At 37.4% G+C, this 20,869-nt stretch overlaps 1 protein-coding gene across 1 annotated transcript in view; it reads left to right on the top strand.

The window, feature by feature from the left end:
• LOC149822456 (ARM repeat superfamily protein) overlaps window positions 1-20,869 on the top strand; it is a 264,124-nt gene that overhangs the window by 62,680 nt on the left and 180,575 nt on the right. The window contains exon 21 of the mRNA XM_089981529.1: window positions 9,700-9,759. Within this exon, the coding sequence (XP_089837655.1) occupies window positions 9,700-9,759 (60 nt within the window). The remainder of the gene's footprint in view (window positions 1-9,699; window positions 9,760-20,869) is intronic.

Raw genomic sequence — 20,869 nt, 5'->3', positions numbered from 1 at the left:
AAAAGATAAAGAATGTCAAAAGTAAAGCTTGAGAAACATTACATCTTTGTGAAATACTTCTGTTGAGGTTTTGATTAAGGAATTATACCCCTTTCATCCTAGAGTACTTGTAGTCGTGCACTACACGTTAGTACTGCGATGATCGGATGAGACAGTCGTGTGACCTCGAATAGTGCTAAATGCACAATGCTGTAATCACATAAAATGGCTTCACATTCGCATTCACAGAAAAGATGCTCGAGTGGTTTAAAGACCACAACATAGAATGGGTCGTTAGTTAAACAACCCCTAACTCACCCATTCTTTTCTTGTTGTCTGTCAAGAGAGAGGACAAAGCGGTACAAAACTATAATGGACATGTTGTTAACAACCACTTCACGGGCAATGATCCGGCCTCTCCAGTCATTGGAGTGAGGGGAAAGGGGATACAATAGTTAGCTCAACACTTCTGCAGAAGTTGGATGCATCCGTGACACTGCTTACCTACCTTTGGGGAATCCTCTCTCGGCTAAAGCCGTCCCTATAGGAGCGGACTCAACTAGCTATTCGGGTTATTGAAAATACATAGAATAACAGACGCCCAAACTAGTCTCAGTTGTTTCTACGTTTTGCCTGCGCGTACCCGCAGGTCAGTAATATCGAAACATAAAGTCTGTTCACACTGGTCGATTGCTTGCTTGCTCGGTAGTTCAATATGCTACTCGTTGAGTTGTACCTGCCTGTTGAGGCGTTACTCTAGTTTGTTAAAGTGCTTACGCAGTTCTTTGCTAAGTAACATCTAGCTTTTCATACTAGTTAAATGCTTATAATAATAGCATTATGCCAATTGCTACATATTAGCATGTGACTTGCTTTACCCCTTGGTTGAACTGTTTGATGCTTATTGTAATGTAGCACGTTGGCTTGCATCTCTTATGATTGATGTGATTGCATACAACTCGTAATCTACGAACTGGTGGCAACTAGGTTTGATGTGACCGCTTGTCTTATAAGCTGCTTACTTATTGTGATATAACTGCTGCCGCATGATTGCTTATCATATATAACTTATGAATGGCTTGCGATGCAATGGTTTATGCCTTACGATTAATTTAATTACTTACTGATGGACTGATCCATTTGATGGTAATTGTATGTATTACGAGCATTGTTATGCGTGCTTGTCTTTTTCAGTTGTTTTGTTTGGCTATCAGATAGAGTTAGTTACTCTTCGCCTATAGAATCAACTGGATTGCCATATCTGCATGTTCTCATGTGTCGTTTACACATGCTTTGAGGTCCTATTTGAGGATTGTAATATTCCTTGTGGCAATAATATTATGCGTAGGATTATATGCTTCGGTGTGATGTGATTGTTATGCCACATGATAAGAAATGTTGGATGCGATAATAGGTTCATGGTTCATGGTTCATGGAACCTTATTGGAGGAATGAGTGATCTTGTATTTTGTTTTACCATGTGGAGTGATACGATGCATATTGCTGATATACATGCTTGTGCCCATATTGGTGGCTACTAACCCCAAGAGCGGTCAATTGTTCGGAGCAGTCGATTGTATTGATGCATGGATCACTGAGTGTGGTATCTGTTGAGGACTTAATCTCCAAAGGATTATCTGCGAGGGCGTGTATGATCAAGACCAGGTAACCTGCTAGAGTGGTAGATTTTCTGTGAGGATGTTGTAATGAAGTATGCGGAAGAATCCAAGAATGCCAAAGCATTCACTATGTCCAACACGGACAAATGAAACAAGCATAAGAGAGGAAATCCACCAAGGGATATACGAAAGGCCTTATAATAAGGCTACACACATAAAAAGAATATCTCTTTTATTTGAGAGGAGCTCTCTTAAGCAATACCAAATACAAGGGGGGTTCCCCCTATTTATAAGAAAAGGGAGACCAAAGGGGGCTCCCAATAGAGTCGTTGGGAGCCCCCAACGGTCACAATTGTGACCGTTGGGGGCCCCAACGACTCCATTGTGGGGCCCCTTTTGGTATCCCAAAATACATTTTAGAAAATAAAAAAACAAAAATAAAAAACAGAAAAATAAAAAGAAATAAAACAAGTACCCCTATTGGGTACTTGTGAAAAGACCATAATACCCCTATCGGGTATTATGGTGAATACATATATATTTATATATATAGATGTATTTTTACACATGTCTTAACACCCCCCCTCAAACTTTACGGGGGAGATGACCGAAAGTTTGCCAAGAAGGAACAAGAAGCGAGGAGCAGGCAGGGCTTTGGTAAAGAAATCTGCAAGTTGATATTCTGAAGTGACATATGGCAGTGTAACTGTCCCACGAAGATATTCATCACGTACATAGTGACAGTCCATTTCAATATGTTTAGTCCTCTCATGAAAGGTGTGGTTGCTGGCAATATAGATGGCACTTTTGTTGTCGCAACAAAGCTTCGAAGCCCCGGTAATTTCGACTCCCATATCTTGAAGAAGACTTCGAAGCCACACAAGCTCCATTGTAGTAGTAGCCATAGCCCTGTATTCTGCTTCAGTAGAAGACAATGAGACTTTCTGCTGTTTCTTGCACCTCCAAGCAATTAGCGAATCTCCTAAGAAAACACAAAAGCCAGTAGTTGAGACTCGATCATTTGGGTTTCCTCCCCAGTCAACATCAGTATAAGCCAGTAAATCTAAGGAAGAGAGTGAGGATAGAAATAGCCCTTTAGTCAAAGTATTTTTGATGTATCGAATGATCCGAAGCACAACACTCATATGCACAGATGTAGGAGCATGCTGAAATTGGCTTGCAGAGTGCACAACATGAGCAATATCAGGCCTGGTGATAGTCAGATAGGTAAGAGAGCCAATGAGTTGCCTGTAGGGCGTAGGATCATCCAGTAGAACTCCATCCTCCAGTCGTAGTTTAGCATTGATAACCTCGGGAGTCTCCACCTTTTTGTCATCTGAAATCCCAGATTTGGAACATATGTCTGCAGCAAGCTTCATCTGTGACAATATATACCCTCGAGGAGAGTATGCTACTTCTATACCAAGAAAGTACCTGACAAAACCCATATCAGACATATCAAAATTATATTTTAACATATTTTTAACATTAAGAATACCACTTTCATTATTGCCAGTGATGATCATATCATCAACATAAAGCAGAAGGATGATGATACTATTACCTGCACGTTTAACAAAAAGAGCAGTGCCAGTATAACATGAACGAAATCCCAATTGTAACATGATAGCACTAAATCTATCATACCAAGCCTTAGGGGCTTGTTTAAGGCCATATAAACCTTTTAATAACCGAAGAGTTTGACCTTGGTTAACACTAATTCTCGGTGGAGGGTCCATATATACTTCTTCATTCAACTGACCATTAAGAAAGACATTTTTAACATCTAATTGAAATATAGGCCATTTCTTAGATGATGCTATAGTAATTAGAGTTCTAACGCTTGTCATGCGAGCCACGGGGGCAAAAGTTTCCTCATAATCGATGCCATATTCTTGTGAATATCCCTTAGCAACTAATCTAGCTTTATAACGTTCTAGAGAACCATCACTTTTTGTTTTGACTTTGTAGACCCACCGACATCCTATAGCTTTTTTATTTGGAGAAAGTTGAACTATTTCCCAAGTTTTAGCCTTATTTAAAGCATCTAGTTCAACTTTCATTGCTTTAACCCAATGAGGAATATTTTTTGCTTGATTATAATGGGAAGGTTCATAGTAAGAATGCAAGGCTATTAGACAAGCTCTATAGTTAGGTGAGAGAGTTTCATATGAGACAAACCTATTTGGCGGAATCGATTCTCTAGAAGATCGCCTAAGGGAGGTTTCTTCTAGAGGTTCATTAAGCCGCAAGAATTTTTCTAAAGCACTAATAGGTTGTGCTTCCTCACGCCGAGTGTATACTTGGAGATTGTCACCATTAGTTGGTGATACATCATTATCATGAGAATCATGAGTATTTTCTAAAAATTCTGGATGACTCAAAGAGTCATCATTTGAATCTTCTAAAAGATCATTAATAAACATATAATCAATTTCATTTGGTTTTTCCAATATTTCAAATCCATTTTCATCTTCTAAAAAGGTCACATCTTTGGAGACAAATAACTTATTGTTTTTATAGTCAAAGCATCTATAGCCCTTTTGATTTTCTTCATATCCTAAAAATACACATTCTATTGCTTTAGGTGACAATTTATCTCTTTTATGTAAAAGAACAAAGCATTTACACCAAAAAATACGAAGACGATTGTAGTCGGGTGTCATATTGAAAAGTTTTTCATAAGGAGAGATATTGTTCAATTTTGAAGATGGCATTCTATTGATTAAGTAGGTGGAGGTTAACACGGCTTCGGCCCAAAAACTTTAAGGAATATTTTTAGAAATGAGTAAAGATCTAGTGGTTTTTAAAATATGTCTATGTTTTCTTTCCACTAGGCCGTTTTGTTGAGGAGTTCTTGGACAAGATTTTTGATGACAAATGCCATGTTGTTTTAAATATGATTGAAACTCATTTGATAAGTATTCTCCACCCGAATCAGATCTAAGAATGGATATTTGACTTTGAAATTGATTTTGAACTTTTGCATGAAATTCTTTGAAGAAGTTAAAAACTTCCGATTTAAGGTTAAGAAAATAGATCCATACATATCTAGTATAATCATCAATAAAGGTAACATAATATGAATAACCACCTTTGGATAGAACCGGAGATGGTCCCCATACATCGGAATGCACCAATTCAAAAGGTCTTGTTGTCACAAAGGTTCTAATAGGAAAATGAATAGACTTCATTTTTCCAAAAAAACAATCTTTGCAATTGATATCTTTTTCTTTACAAAACTTGTTTCCAAAAGGAAAAAGATACATTTTAGAGTAACTTGGATGTCCAAGCCTTTTATGTCAAGTTTCAATATTTTTGTCTTGGACATAAGTACAAAATGAGGTATTTGGAAGCATTAAGTTATCCATAAAATAAAGATCTCCCTTCCTATGGCCTTGCCCAATCCGCTTCCCGGACCGGAGATCCTGCACAAAGCACCCTTGGGATGAGAAAGATATTTCACATCCATGGTCGGCAATTTGAGAAACGGAAAAGAGGTTAAAATTTAATTTAGGAACTATTCTAACTTTTGAAACAAGAAAATTTTGAACATTTTAAGAATCAAGAGTTCCAATACCATTTATTTTGAGAAAAGCTCCATCGGCCGTAGAGACACAAGATAATTTTGAATTGGTGTGCACGTTGGTTAATGCATTTTCATGAGGAGTCATGTGAAAAGAGGCTCCGGAATCTAAAATTCAAGAGTACGTACCGAGAGGTGATGATGAGGCAATGACGGCACCGGAGGTGGAAGAAGTAGCCTTTAGAATTTGTTGGAGAGCCACGGAGATTTGACCAAGAGTATCTTTGAGATCCCCGTTCTTGCCGTCATCTTCTTTGGTGGATGATTCCTCAACGGAAGCCACCTTTGGCTTGAATGCCCCATTTAGCTTTGGGCAAACGGGTTTAATATGTCCCGGCTCATAACAATGATGACATATAATCATTTTTCTTCCACCACTCCCTTGCTTACCAAAATGAGGTGGTTTGTATGTTTTAACATGATTGCTGGGTTTAGATACGACAAGAACTTCATCTATGCTTTTACCCATGCTATGCCTAGTCTCTTCTTGAGTAATCTCGGCAATAACCTCTTCTAATGGAGGAAACATATATCTATGGAGAAGTGAGGATCTAACTTGTTCAAATTCGGGACGAAGCCCAAATAAAAATTGAAACAATCTATCTTGTTCCATTTATTTTTTTCTTAGTACCACATCCTCCATAGCCACCCATTTAGGCTCTAAAAGAGCCAATTCATCCCACAAAGGATTTAGAGCACTATAATAGTCTTGTATGCTCATGTCGCCTTGTTTTGTGGTTCTCACTTTTTCTTGCAAAAAATAAGCTCTTGCAAGATCCTTTTGGATAAACATACCCTTCATAAAAAACCAAACTTCATTTGCCCGGCGGAATTTTGCAATATTTGCACATACCTTAAGTTCGACATTATTCATAAACCATGCTAGGATTTTTGCATGGTTGCTCTCCCAATCTTCCATTTGGTGTTGATAATCTTCTATGGCTTTGAGACGAGCATCACCTTCAAGTGCTTTCTCTTGATCTTCTTCCATCTTTGTGAGCTTAAGTTGGGGTTCCGGAACGGTTCCCATTACATAACCCCAAAGCTTTTTGCCTTTGACATTATTCTCCATTGCGGATGCCCACATCATGTAATTTTTCCCATTGAGCATGAATGATAGATCGATCTTGACTTCCATTGCTACAAAATGAAGATGTGAAAAAGAAAGGAAGTAGAGAGAGACACGATTTTACCTTAGAAGATCGTATGGCTCTGATACCATGTAATGAAGTATGCGGAAGAATCCAAGAATGCCAAAGCATTCACTATGTCCAACACGGACAAATGAAACAAGCATAAGAGAGGAAATCCACCAAGGGATATACGAAGCGCCTTATAATAAGGCTACACACATAAAAAAAATATCTCTTTTATTGGAGAGGAGCTCTCTTAAGCAATACCAAATACAAGGGGGGTTCCCCCTATTTATAAGAAAAGGGAGACCAAAGGGGGCTCCCAATAGAGTCGTTGGGAGCCCCCAACGACTCCATTGTGGGGCCCCTTTTGGTATCCCAAAATACATATTAGACAATAAAAAAACAAAAATAAAAAACAGAAAAATAAAAAGAAATAAAACAAGTACCTCTATTGGGTACTTGTGAAAAGACCATAGTACCCCTATCGGGTATTATGGTGAATACATCTATATTTATATATATATATATATATATATATATATATATATATAGATGTATTATTACATATGTCTTAACAGATGTACACTGTCTACGAACGGGTAGCCGCAAAGACGGTGAACTCCCGTGCGGAAGTATATGGTCCAAGACCAGGTATACCCTCTAGGACGGTAATTCCTTGTGAGATTGTACATTTTCCAAACTAGGTGATCTGACGTTGATCTTGTTGATTGTAATAGTGGCTATCAACCCTGAGAGCGGTCATTTGTGTTGATGCGTGTATTACAATGATTTTCATTGTATATGACATTTGTTGGGGACCGGCTTCCCAAAGGTTTCGCTGTGAGGGTATGTATGATCAAGGCCAGGTGACCCGGATAGAGTGGTAGATTCTCTGTGAGGATGTACACTGTCCACGAACGGGTAGCCGCAAAGACAGTGAACTCCTGTGTGGAAGTGTATGGTCCAAGACCAGGTGTACCATCTAGGGCGGAATTCTTTGTGAGGTTATACATTTTCCAGATCGGGTAATCCGGCTAGAGCGGTAGAATCTCTGTGAAGATGTACACTGCCCATGAACGAGTAGCCGCAAAGCCGGTGAACTCCTGTGAGGAAGTGTATGGTCTAAGACCAGGTATACCCTCTAGGGCGGTAATTTCTTGTCAGATCGTATATCTTCCTGACCGAAAGATCCGACGTGGATCTTGTGTTTTGATTACCATATAAAGTTATGATGAGCTGTGATGATCTTCTAAGATTGTTTGGGATAGCCACTTATGAATTTATAGTTTCGGCTTTCTGTTTTAGCATGATTACATGCTGAACCCTGATGTGAGAATCAGATCTTTAGCGATTTTAGATCATGATCATGTTTTGGACCTTCTATGGAAGGGTGGGTTTTTCTGAGAAAGTATGACGCCTTAGGTGAGTCATAACCGGTGACAGTTAGTCGCGTAAGGCCTTGAGAGATGAGAATAGTTTAAGGTGGTTCAGGACAAAGCATTTGTTAAAAGTAGTGAGAGCGACAAACGATGTCCTGATAATGATTAGATGCAGAGACCCTGTTTTAGGAACGAGAACAAGCTTGTTGTGTGGTAGTTCACAACTTACGATCAAATGAATCGTCTTGCTACGTTTTGATAGTTGCGCTGCTTACTTGCTTTGAACTGCTTACTTTGTTGCACCGCTTACCTTGTTGCACTACTTACCCGTTTGCACTGCTTATCTGTTTAAAACTGCTTAGCATACTGAATTAAATGTACTTAATTCAGTTTCCTGTAGTCTCTCTTGTGCACCTACTAGTTTTTCGCGAAACTAACCCATTCTATGGGTACATGTGATGATTAGGTATACCACGAGCGATGGCGCGATGACAAGATGACTTCAAGACTTCTTCTTCCTACTCTTAGCTCGCGTCCTGGATGCTTTGGGTTTGTAACGGATTTTCCTTGGGATATCCGAATTTTGTGAGTTTTGGTTCTTTTAGCTAACGTGCCCAAAGTTGTCAGCTTGCCTTCTGAATTAACAAAAGAATAGTCTTTCACTGATTTCATAAACAAACTCTGAAGGAAAGATATTTTTTCTAGTCTCTTGCCTGTTTACTGAAAGGTTTGCGAGTTTGAAATTTTGGGACGTTACAGTAAAAATTCAAGCTTGAGCTGATCACTTAGTGAGAAAGAAAAGTGACCTATCAAGACGGCAATTGATTATTGGTTTCTTTGGAGTATGGAGAACTTCTTAATAATCAGAATTTCCTTTTGTAGAAATGGTTAAAGTTGGGCACATTTTCAGCCAAGCCATGTTACACAGCTTTGTGTGGGCAAGGTCCTTCCCTTTCCCTAAATTGACCATTTGGGGTTGTGGCCATTCTATAGGGCGATCACTGATGCATTCACCCAACTGAACTTGAAAAGGTTTTCATCTGATGTGAAGTAATGATAAAGATGCAGTCTTACATCTCTGTTGGTCCTGCTTCCACTTTCAGTTTCTTTTTAATTTGATTCTTGTGGATTTGGACTCCAATATTAGGAAGGACGCAAATATTTGCTCTCTCATTCTAGCACCCCGGGAGAGGATTGAGAAAAAATAGTTGTGCTGTGGTGTTAGTGACTACTACAAACATGGTGGTTGACATGGCTAGAGCAAAATTCCATGACTTTTGAGTAGTGGTCGAGCAATGCTATTACCATTAATGACAAGTGAGAAATTTATGTATGCCAGAATTAAATGACCAGATTCTACGTTACAATGGCTTGATTCTATAAGAATACAATCACAGAAAGTTGTATCTATTTTAGATTTCTGCTGTTATTGTGTGATGCCTCATCACCTTGTTCTTTAGTTTGTTTGTGTTTTTTTGATTAACAAGGATTCCATTTCATGTCTTTTCAACAATAAAAAGTTTATAAAAGGTATTGACACATCTGTGGATTCCATTTTTGATGATTATGGGAATTGAGTCTTCACCAGGTGCTAAATGATTAGAAATTTATGTCCTCTCCAAGTCCAATTTTCTTGTGGTCAATTACTCATAATTCTCAGCAAAGTCATGCCCGATCATTATTCTTATTGTACTGGACCAATTATTGGTTACTTAGAACACTGCAGAGGATAAGCCATAACTAGCCATTAGATTTGAACAATCTCAAGGAACCGGCAATTGATGCATGATTCAAAACTTATCACCAATTATGCTTACTATTATGAATTCTATTTAGCTCATTTATTTCATTCTATTCATTTTGCAGTTATTGTTACTTTTATATCTTGCTGAAAATATTATATTCATAGTTTGTGTAATATGTGCAATTGTTTAATTCTTTTGATTGATGATCTTCACAGAAATATTAAATTCATATTATTGGCATTATTCTTGTTTCAGGTTTTATGTTACCTGGCATCCCTTTTCCCAAAAAATATCTCTTCATTTTGGGAGGATGAGGTACCAATCTTGCAATTGATATTTTACGAGGATATCTGTTTCTGATGGCAGCAAATTTTTTTTTCTTTCATGTTTGCTTTGCATATTTGTTCTGAAACTCCTTAGAAGTGTCATGTTCTAGCTAGTAATACCGGCATGGTTCCTTTTTTAGACAAAAACAACAGAATATTAGAGTGAACATGGATAACCACATAATATGTACTAAACGTTACATTGAATAATGTTTGACAGAAAAGTTCGCCTCAAGTATTTATTGACCAAAGTTTGTAAACACTTACAGATGTGGACCTGTATGTACTTCATTTATTCTGTGTCATTTGGTTTGGCCCTGGATGTCACTGTTATATTTTTTGTGTTCTCATCTCCTATGCATGGATTTGTTTTTAATTTATTACTGTTCAGCTATATTTTTCTTGAATATGAGTTCTTCATTTTACTATAGTGTGTTTCTAATTTGATTGGCTACACTTTTATTCCATATGAAAATCTGACTTTGAACACATACTTTCTTTAGTGCTTTCTGGTTAACCATTTTAAATTCTGTATTGAGGCCAATATTTGGAGCAAAATGAACTATTTTTAGAATGACGATAATGCACATTTTGCTGTTATTTCTTTTGAAAATGGATTTCACGTGCATGTTTATTGCTTGTCCTCTCTGTTGGTGCACTCATTAACAATGAGGAAGGTGTTTGTGATCATGTTGATTATAAGCATAAAATGATGGTGCATAATATAATGACATGATTCAGTCAAGTTTTAATGTCAAATGCACCCACAGTTTTGTTCCTCTCAACCATGCATTTGCCTTGTATACCTAAGTTCCTTCTGATATGCTTTTGAACTTTGTTATTTTTGCAAGAAAACTATCTGAAGGCATTTATTACTTTTGTTATTTTAATTTTAAAATATATCAATGATGAGAAAATGAGTGTGAATGCTGAATGGCCAATGCGGAATTACGGAAGCATCAAATATGCTACAGTATTCAAAAAGAAAGTTATGCTCGAGTTATAAATGCACTTGACAGTGTGATGTTCACAGATGCACTTAAGAGAATTGGATGGTTTGAAATATGAAAGGGTGTTTTGTGCATATACATGAGTGTATGCTTTGAAGGTGGAGATTCTGGCCCAAACGATGCTTGGTTGTGAGTGGTAGCTGATGCCTCCCATTATAAATAACCCAGTTTGTGTGTGTTTGTGTGTTGCATGTGCTCTTGCTGCATGCATATGTCTATAGGATATGATTGCTGTAATGAGATCTTGCACCTTAAACAAGAGGCAAATACAAACCTACACAAAGGGGCAAAACGCCAATAGCCAGTTGGGGGCTTAGAGAAATGGCCCCAAGAACAATAGCCGCTTAGGGGCTTGGAGAAATACACAACGTAAATAAATAAGGACTTTATTGAGTATCAAATGCACACAAAATGCATAGTAATACTAGGGGCTCAAGGCCCATATGTATACACAAGAGGGGAGTGAGGAGCTCCCAAAATATAGTTCGTGGGAGCTCCTAACGGTTATATTGTCAAGGGCAAGAATTCCCTTGACATTATAACAGATGTCAAACATGTCCTAATAAATATAAAAATAAAGAAAAATAAAAAACACTTCCCTTATTGGGTTGTTCCTATTACAAATGTCAAATGACCAAATGACCAAAATACCCCCAAAGGGTATTACATGTACAATATATATATAATAAAAGAAACACTTATATTCTAATACCCCACTTAAACTCACAGAATCACAACCGAGAGTTTGTGATGTAGAGCATCCAGAGCATTTGGATATTAGCAAGGAGCAGGAGAACGATCCGTGTTTGAAGACCCAATCCAGGAAGTCTTACCCCAGAAGATTCAACTCGTTTAGGTTCAAATGGATCTTAGGGTCATTTTGGTCATTTTATATAATTTAATTTTTGAGATTTTTGTTTCATCCATCTCATAAAATTCTTTTTGTGTGTTTTTAGGTGAATCATTGATTTCGTAGAGACGTAAGAAGCAGCAAAAAGTTTCTCTTTCGTCAACTGAAGTTGAATACATTCGTCAACTGAAGTTGAATACAGAGCGATGACTACAACCACTATGGAAGTGGTCTAGCTAAGGCGTCTCCTTCATGACATGGGTGTTGAAAGTACAAGAGCATCAAGACTATATTGTGATAACAAAAGTTTTATTTATATTGCCAACAAGCGAACATTCCATGAACGCACCAAGCATATCGAAATGGATTGTCACTACGTACGAGAGGAGTTCCTATATGGCACCATTGATCTATCATATGTTACCTCAGAATATCAATTGGCAGATTTTTTTACCAATCCAATCACTGCTCCTCGATTTTACTTTCTCTTCGATAAACTTTCGGTTATTCAACAGTAAGATTGAGGGGGAGTGTTAAAATGTAATAAACATTTATAATATATTTAGTTAATTATTCTAGCTGCATAGTCTAGTTAGTTTGTAATTAGGATTAAGGTTGTCTTTAACTTTTTGGACTTGAGTGCTTTTGGACAAAGTCAAAAAGCACTTGTATCATTAGAGTCGTTGGACCCCCAACGACTCTATTAAGAGTCGTTGGGAGTCCAACGACTCCCTCTTGGCTCTCTATTGTGAGCATTATAAATATGGGGTAAAACCCCTTTGTATAAAATACTTTTTGTGTGGGCTTTATCCTACTTTAATGAGAAATATTTTTCACTTTTTTGTGTGCACTCTTTTGAGTATTTCGGTTTTTATAAGTGTGTTGTATGAACCAATGTGTTCATTGTGAAAGATTGTTTGTGAGCTTCTTTTTGAAGTTCCGTTTGTGAGCTTCCTCTTCTTACGCACATGGAAAAATTGTGCATTTGCGAAAGACTTTGTATGGTCTAAAACAAGCTCCTAAGGCTTGGTATGACAGTTTTAGTAATGTGATAGTTCAACAAGGATTTAAATGTTCTTATACTGATACTGCCTTGTTTGTTAAGTCATCTGATGTAGGTATAATTATCTTACTCTTCTATGTAGACAATATGATTATCACAAGATGTGAGAAACAAGATGTGAGAAATAGGGAGTTGGTCATATCAAAGATGTTTTTCAAAAAAAACTTAGACATGACAGATCTTTGTTTTCTTCGATATTTTTTTGGAATAAAAGTTGTTTATTCATCCCGAAAGTATTTTTTGTCTCAGACTAAGTATGCAACCGAAACAATTAAAAGGTCAGGTCTTACCGATGAAAAGAGAGTGGACACACCAAAGGTCATCAATGCAAAAATGAAGAAAGATGATGGAAAACCTCTTAAAGATCCAACTCAATATCACCAAATGATTGGAGCCATAACTTACCTTTCTATTACTCATCCTGATATTGTTCATGCTATTCATACTGCTATTTAATTTCATCATTCTCCCACTACAGTACATATGAGTGTTGTAATGAAAATAGTTAGATATGTTAAAAATACTATTAATCATGGTTTGTTTTTATCATCTTCATCTTCATTAGATATTATTACATATGTTGACTTTGATTAAGGAGGAAATGTAAATGATCGTCGCTCAACTACTCGTTTTTGTATTTTTGTAGACGATTCATTGATATCTTAGAGATGAAAAAAGCAACAAATTGTGTCCATGTCCTTTACAGAAGTTGAATATTGTGTCATGACCACTATGACTTTTGAATTTGTGTGGTTGTGATAGTTACTAGAAGACTTGGGAGTTACATAATCGAACCCTCAAGATTATTTTGTGATAACAAAAGTGTTGCCTATATTACAAGTAATCATACATTTCATGAGCGAACTAAGCATATTCAAATGAATTGTTATTATGTTCGTCAAGAATTCCTGAACAAGACAATCACTCTACCATATGTACCATCTGAGTATCAACTGCCGGATTTCTTCACTAAAGTGTTGTCCTCTCCCAGATTCCACTTTCTCCTTGGCAACCATGTGCAGACTGACAACGAGTCGGTTTGCGACCAAGACACTGAAACGAAATTCTATTGTAGAAGCAGTACAAGTGAAATTTCAGGAATATGACAGTGACTGATACTACTGGAATTCGCCTCAGTAGGACACTGAATTTGAGAAAATAATCAATAGAGAAAACACAGACAACAGAAATATCTTTCCAACGAATCAAAAATCGTAATTTTTCAATATCGGGGTGCCAAGATATGATACGAATAATATATCTAACTGACGCACCAAAAATACAGTCACCAGAATGACTATACTCTTGATTCGGATCCGTTTTCAGTGACTATAAAGATAGAATTTGTCAGCGAACCGAACACGGGAAATGTAGGGGAGTTCGTTGGCTTTCCAACGAATCTAAGCATGCACAAAACAGACCTATATCTAAGGAGAAATGCTCTGATTAGCGGGACTAGGTCAGTAGGACCAGAATGAAGAAACGCATAGCAAACACAAACACAAGTTTTTATTTCCAATTTTAATTTTTCGGTGATTAAAGTTTGTCATGCACGAAAAATACACTTCTAATGGTGATTTCTCCAATTTTCAACCGTCCTTCCTTCGAAACCCAACTCTGATTAGACAATGCTCAACTCAAACATGAAAGATATTCAACCACACAAGATTTCAAGAAATAGCTTCACACTGAATTCTTTCAAAGGCAAACAGATTCCAAATATGGTGCAAACACAATCCAACTCTAACAATGAGATAACAGATTCAGGAAGCAATAACAACATCCACAACACAAGTTTAATAAAGCAATCGGGTTCTAGCCAAACCGCTGGAGACAAAAATTGGCCGGTTCAAGCCACAAACATGTTCCTTTAACTCAAATGGTTACAAGATAAGAAGTGTAATCTAAAACTGCCACCAAGGAACACACGCAATACTATGGGTCACGAACAGCAGCGATGGTGAACTTCGAACAACAATGGTGGATGCCCTTCATGTTCGGCACGATGCCACGAGGATGGAGGGCGTCCTACTCGGCTCCTCCAAGCTTGAATACTCCAAGTTCAGCTCAAAACACCAAAATCACCCATTCATTATCCAAGTTTCTTCTCAAAACTTTTTCAGAATTTTTTTCAAAGATGCAAAAAGACCCCCTTGCAATTTTCTAGAGCTCTTTTAAAGAGGGAAGAAAGTGGTTGTAGCTCCCATTGGTCCCTTGGGAGGCCACCTCCCAAGAGGCCAATAAAGGACCATCTTTTGAAATTTTTGTCTTACTCTCCTCTTGGCTGGCCAATGGAGAGCCGCCAAGAGTGAAAAGATAGTCCCCCTTGGGCGGCACCTCCAAGAGGCCCAATAAGGATGGGCGGTGAGGTAGCTGGATTTGATTGGACTCTTAAGTGGCCACCTCACACCTTGGCCAATGACACTCTAAAAGAGTTGGCCAATAGGAAGGCTCCAACCTAGATGGATTGGACCTCCAATATTCACGACAAAATTGGATCCAATATTCAAATCCATGGCTGGAATAAAAATATAAAACTACCATTTTATCCCTCACACCGTCTAGTGCCACAAATAGATCCTAACAAGCACTAGAACTATTTGGATCTGTAGAATCCAGCACCTATAAAAAATAAAATAAAACAAAAAAAATACAAATAATTTTGAGTAATTCCAAAGTCACAAAAAAATGTAACCACATAAAAAAGAATTGTAGTTGAGTGTCGATCATTAGGATCACCTCCCCAATCTGCATCGGTATAAGCAGTTAAATCAAAGGAAGAAGAAGTAGATAAAAAAAGTCTTCAAAAAACTGAAGTTTTGATATATCGAATAATGCGTAATACAGCTCCCATATGAACAGTGGTAGGAGCATGCTGAAATTGACTCGTTGTGTGGACGACATGTGCAATGTCAGGTCTGGTAATAGAGAGGTAAGACAATGCCCCAACAAGTTGTCTATAGGTGTTGGATTTTCAAATGGTTCTTCATCATCAATCTTCATTTTGATGTTTACAACTTCAGGAGTGTCAACCTTCTTTTCATCCGTGATACTAGACCTGCCAATAATATCCAAGGCAAATTTAGACTGAGTCAGCAAATAGCCTCTGGAAGAATAAGCAACTTCTATGCCAAGAAAAAATTTCAAAAAGCCCAAATCACTCATTTCAAAATGTGTTTTTAGATTTTTTTTAATGTTAGCAACTCTCTGCTTGTCACTTTCAGTGATGTTCATGTCGTCTACGTAGAGAAGAAGAATGATGATACCTGCATTATAATTCTCAACGAACAACGCAGTGTCAGTAAGACAAAATTGAAAATCAAAATCAATCATAACTTGACTAAATTTATCATACCAAGCCTTTGGGGCTTGCTTAAGTTCATGTAATGCTTTGTTTAATCGAAGGGCCTTTCCTTTGGGAATATTAGTACCAGGTGGTGGTTTCATATATACTTCAATTAGGTTCTCATTGAGGAATGCGTTTTTAACATTCATTTGATATATATGCCATTTCTTTGAAGATGCTAGGGCTATCAGGATCCTAACTGTGGTCATTCTAGCAACTGGAGCAAATGTTTCTTCATAATCTATTCTATATTCTTGGAAATAGCTTTTGGCAACTAAACGAGCCTTAAACCTTTCAAGAGTGCCATCACTCTTGGTTTTTACTTTGTACACCCACCTACATCCGATAGGCTTTTTTCCGGATGGAAGATCTTGGATAGTCCAAGTATTTGCTTTTTCTAAGGCTCTTAATTCTACTGACATTGCTTCGACCCATTCAGATTGTTTTTTTGTTGTATCATAGTTAGAGGGTTCTATATAGGAATGTATTAATGCAATATAGGCTTGATACTTTGGTGAAAAAGAATCGTACGACACAAATTTTCTGCGAACTTTAGAGACTCTCGTTGACTATCTAGTGGGTACTTGTTCCTATTCTTTAGTGTATTTTTCGAGAGCACAAGGTGTCTCTAAATTACCTCGCCTAGAGTATTGAATACAATCAGAAGGATTAAGAGCTTCTGAATTTGTCATATCGAGTTGTTTTTCTGGATTCGTTGCGATATCATCTTTAATAATTTTTGGAACTAAATCCATTAGAAAAGAATATTCATCTATTTTCTTAGAGTTCACGTTTTCAAAAAAACTTTCTTTTTCTACTATGGATACATTCCTTGAGATGTATAATTTTCTAGTTCTGAGATCAAAGTATTTATAGCCTTTTTAATGACTTGCATATCCTAAAAAAGCACATGAAATAGCATGAAGAAAGAATTTATCATTTTTGTTTAAAAAAGCAAAGCATTTTCACCTAAAAACTCTTAACTTGGAGTAATCTGGGATTTGTTTAAAAAGTTTTTCAACTGGAGATATATTGTTTAAGGAAGATGATGGCATCCTCTTGATAAGATAAACTGCGGTTAACGTGGCTTCGGCCTAAAAAACCATTGGTACTTGATGTGTGATAAGTAAGGTTCTTGTTGTTTCTATGATGTGCCTATGCTTTCTTTCTGCTAACCCGTTTTGTTGAGGAGTATACATGCATGATTTTTAATGTATAATGCCATACAAGTTTAAGTAATCCTTAAATTCTTTAGACAAAAATTCTCTCCTTGAATCAGTGCGAAAAATTGAAATATCTTTGAATTGATTTTTAACTAACTGATGAAATATTTGAAAGTGTGAAAAGACTTCAGATTTGCTTTTAAGAAAATAGATCCAAGTGTGTCTTGTGAAATCATTTACGAAAAAGCCACCTTCTAAAAAACAATAAACATAAACAATAAATCCTATTTGTGAATACTTATTCAACGATGCATATTTATTCGGTGACTTCCATAAACACACCGTTACACGTTTTTTGAAAAACACATGCATACAATATGATTTCAACTCATATTTGCATGCATTTACACAACCCATACCAAAATCCACCGTCAGAAATCGATATCTAGTAAAGGGGTTCCTAAAAGAACCCTCCCACCATGAATAAAAATTGTTATACAAGTACAGAATTTTTATTTCATAAAAAGGGTAAAATATACAAAATACAGCCATGGAGGACGATCCATGGACCATCCTCAATGTGATCTTTAAGAAACACATACTCAACACATTTTTTTCATGGTTTTCCCAACCAAGGTTGTTAAATGCGATGAGGCGAAGCGAGGCATTGAGCATGTTATGAAGCGAGGCGTTGAAGCGTAAGCTTCATGATCAAAATGTATCTTTTGAACTTAAGGTAGCCCTACAAACTACATTCTGGCAGTATAAGGAACTGCTAGTGTCAATTGCTAATCGGGAAGGATTGTCAGTCTTCCTCTGCCTTCTCAGAGTACTTTGAGTACTTGGCAGTATTGGAGGTGCTCCAGATTGTGCACTCTCATCATTATGTCCAGTTCTTTTTTCAGATACTACCCTAAGCAGGCGCTCTATCATTCTAGATTTTGGTAGGCCCGTATATTTCATTTCTTTCCCCATGGCAGCACAAATCACCTCCAGGAGCTCCCGTCGGCTCCATGACTGTAGAAGCTCTGGAGCACCTTCTGCCCATTTTGAGAGTTCATACACTAGCTCTTGTTTTTCTTCCATGGTCAGCTTGCTACATTTTGAAGGATCAAGAAGAAAACCTACAGGCATAAGCCCAACATTAGTTTAAAGAATCCCCACATTTGCAATCCAACGATAATCAAGAACTCAAGATATAGACTAAACAACAACAACAACAACAACTACGCCTTCATCCCAAAACAATTGGGGTCAGCGATATGAACCAAAAAAGAAATTCATTTTGGGTCTTCCACATGAATCCTTTTCCTCCAATCATTTCTATCCAATGCCATGTCCTCGGTGAGGTTCAAAGCATTCATATCCTTTCCTATCATCTCCATCCAAGTCTTCCTAGGCCTACCCGGACCTCTTTTAACTAATATATTTTCCCATTTCTCCAACCTTCTAACTGGAGCATCATTAGGCCTTCGCCGAATATGTCCAAACCACCGTAAACGATTCTCTCGCATCTTATTCTCAATGGGTGCAACACCTACCTTCTTACGTATCTCCTCGTTCCGAATCTTATCTTTTATTGTATTTCCACACATCCATCTAAGCATCCGCATCTCAGCTACACTCATTTTTTGAATATGATGTCTCTTGGCAGCCCAACATTCCGTACCATATAGTAAAGCAGGTCTAATAGTCGTCCTATAAAACTTTCCCTTCAACCACAATGGCATTCTACGATCGCAAAGCACTCCAGTTGCACTTTTCCATTTCATCCACCCAACCTTTATCCTATGATTTACATCTCCATCAATTTCTCCATACTTTTGAATGATGGATCCCAAATATTTGAAATAATCATTCACCGGTATTTCTTGCTCACCAAGCTTCACTACACTCCCATCACTACTTCGTTGCTGACTAAACCGACATTCCATATATTCAGTCTTACTCTTACTCAACTTAAAACCTCTAGCTTCCAATGTCTGTCTCCATAATTCTAACTTAGCATTAACCCCAACTCTAGACTCATCAATCAAAACAATATCATCAGCAAACAACATACACCACGGTACATTTTCTTGAATTGATCTCGTAAGCTCATCCATCACTATCGCAAATAGGAAAGGGCTTAAAGCAGATCCTTGATGTAACCCAACCGTTATCGGAAAATTGGTTGTCACCCCTCCACAAGTGCGGACATTGGTTACTACTCCTTCATACATATCTTTAATTATACTAATGTACTTGAGAGAAACACCTTTCTTCATCATTGTCCACCAGAGAACGTCCCTAGGTACTCTATCGTATGCCTTCTCTAAATCAATAAAAACCATATGCAAATCTTTGTTCCTCTCTCTATATCTTTCAATAAGTTGTTTAAGAAGGTGTATAGCTTCCATAGTTGATCTTCCAGGCATAAAACCAAATTGATTCTCCGATTTCGTGACAACCTTCCTCAACCTAGACTCAATCACCCTCTCCCAAAGTTTCATAGTATGACTCATGAGTTTTATACCACGATAGTTTGTGCAATCTTGTATATCACCCTTATTCTTATATAAAGGCACCAAAGTACTCTTCCTCCACTCATTAGGCATCTTATTTGTTCGCCAAATCAAGTTAAAAAGATTTGTCAACCATTCTAAACCTTTCTCTCCCAAGCATTTCCAAGCCTCGATAGGTATACCATCTGGGCCAACTGCCCTTCTTGATTTCATTTTCTTCAAAGCCTCTGCAATTTCTTTCTTTTGAATCTTGCGCATGAAGTCACGATTTATCTCATGAAAAGGAATGGAGAAGTCTCCAAGATCTTGAGCATGACTATCATTAAATAGCTTATCAAAATAATCTTTTCATCTCTCCTTAATCTCCTCATCTTTGACTAAAACCCTTTGCGTTTCATCTTTGATACATCTAACCATAACCAAATCCTTCGATTTCCTATCTCTCATCTTTGCAAGCCTATAAATATCCTTCTCGCCTTCTTTGGTATCCAACTTGTCATAAACCTCCTTATATACCTTAGCCCTGGCGTTTCGAACAACTTTTTTAGCTTTCTTCTTTGCTATCATATACTTCTCCAAATTCTCATTATCACGACTCTTACTTAGATTTCTATAACACTCTCTTTTAACCTTAATAACTAATTTGACATCCTCGTTCCACCACGATGTATCCTTACCTAGTGGTGCACCGCCTTTAGACTCACCCAATACCTCCTTAGCCACTTTTTTCATGCCACCCGCTATCTTATTCCACATTGATTCTGAATCCTCCTCGAGACACCAATCAGCTTCCTTAACTACCTGCTCTACAAACATTCCTTGTTTAGCTCCTTTCAGTGCCCACCACTTAATTCTAGGATCTATCCTATGTCTATCCCTTTTGCGGCATTGTCTAATTCTAAGATCTAAAATTAAGACTCTATGTTGTGTAGCTACACTTTCTCCTGGTATAACCTTACAATCGATGCAACAACCCCTATCTCTCTTTCTAAGTAGGAAAAAATCTATTTGACTCGTATTAACCCCACTTTTAAATGTTACTAGGTGAGACTCCCTCTTCCTAAACCAAGTGTTTGCTAAGATCATATCATAGGACAAACAAAAATCTAAAATCCTTCCTCCACTTTCATTTCTTTTTCCTATACCATAGCCTCCATGGATAC

This window comes from Nuphar pumila, chromosome 11 (genome assembly GCF_984573655.1).
Source record: "Nuphar pumila chromosome 11, dmNupPumi1.hap1.1, whole genome shotgun sequence".
NCBI classification, from domain to species: Eukaryota; Viridiplantae; Streptophyta; class Magnoliopsida; order Nymphaeales; family Nymphaeaceae; genus Nuphar; species Nuphar pumila.
This window is presented reverse-complemented; position numbering and strand designations above follow the sequence as displayed.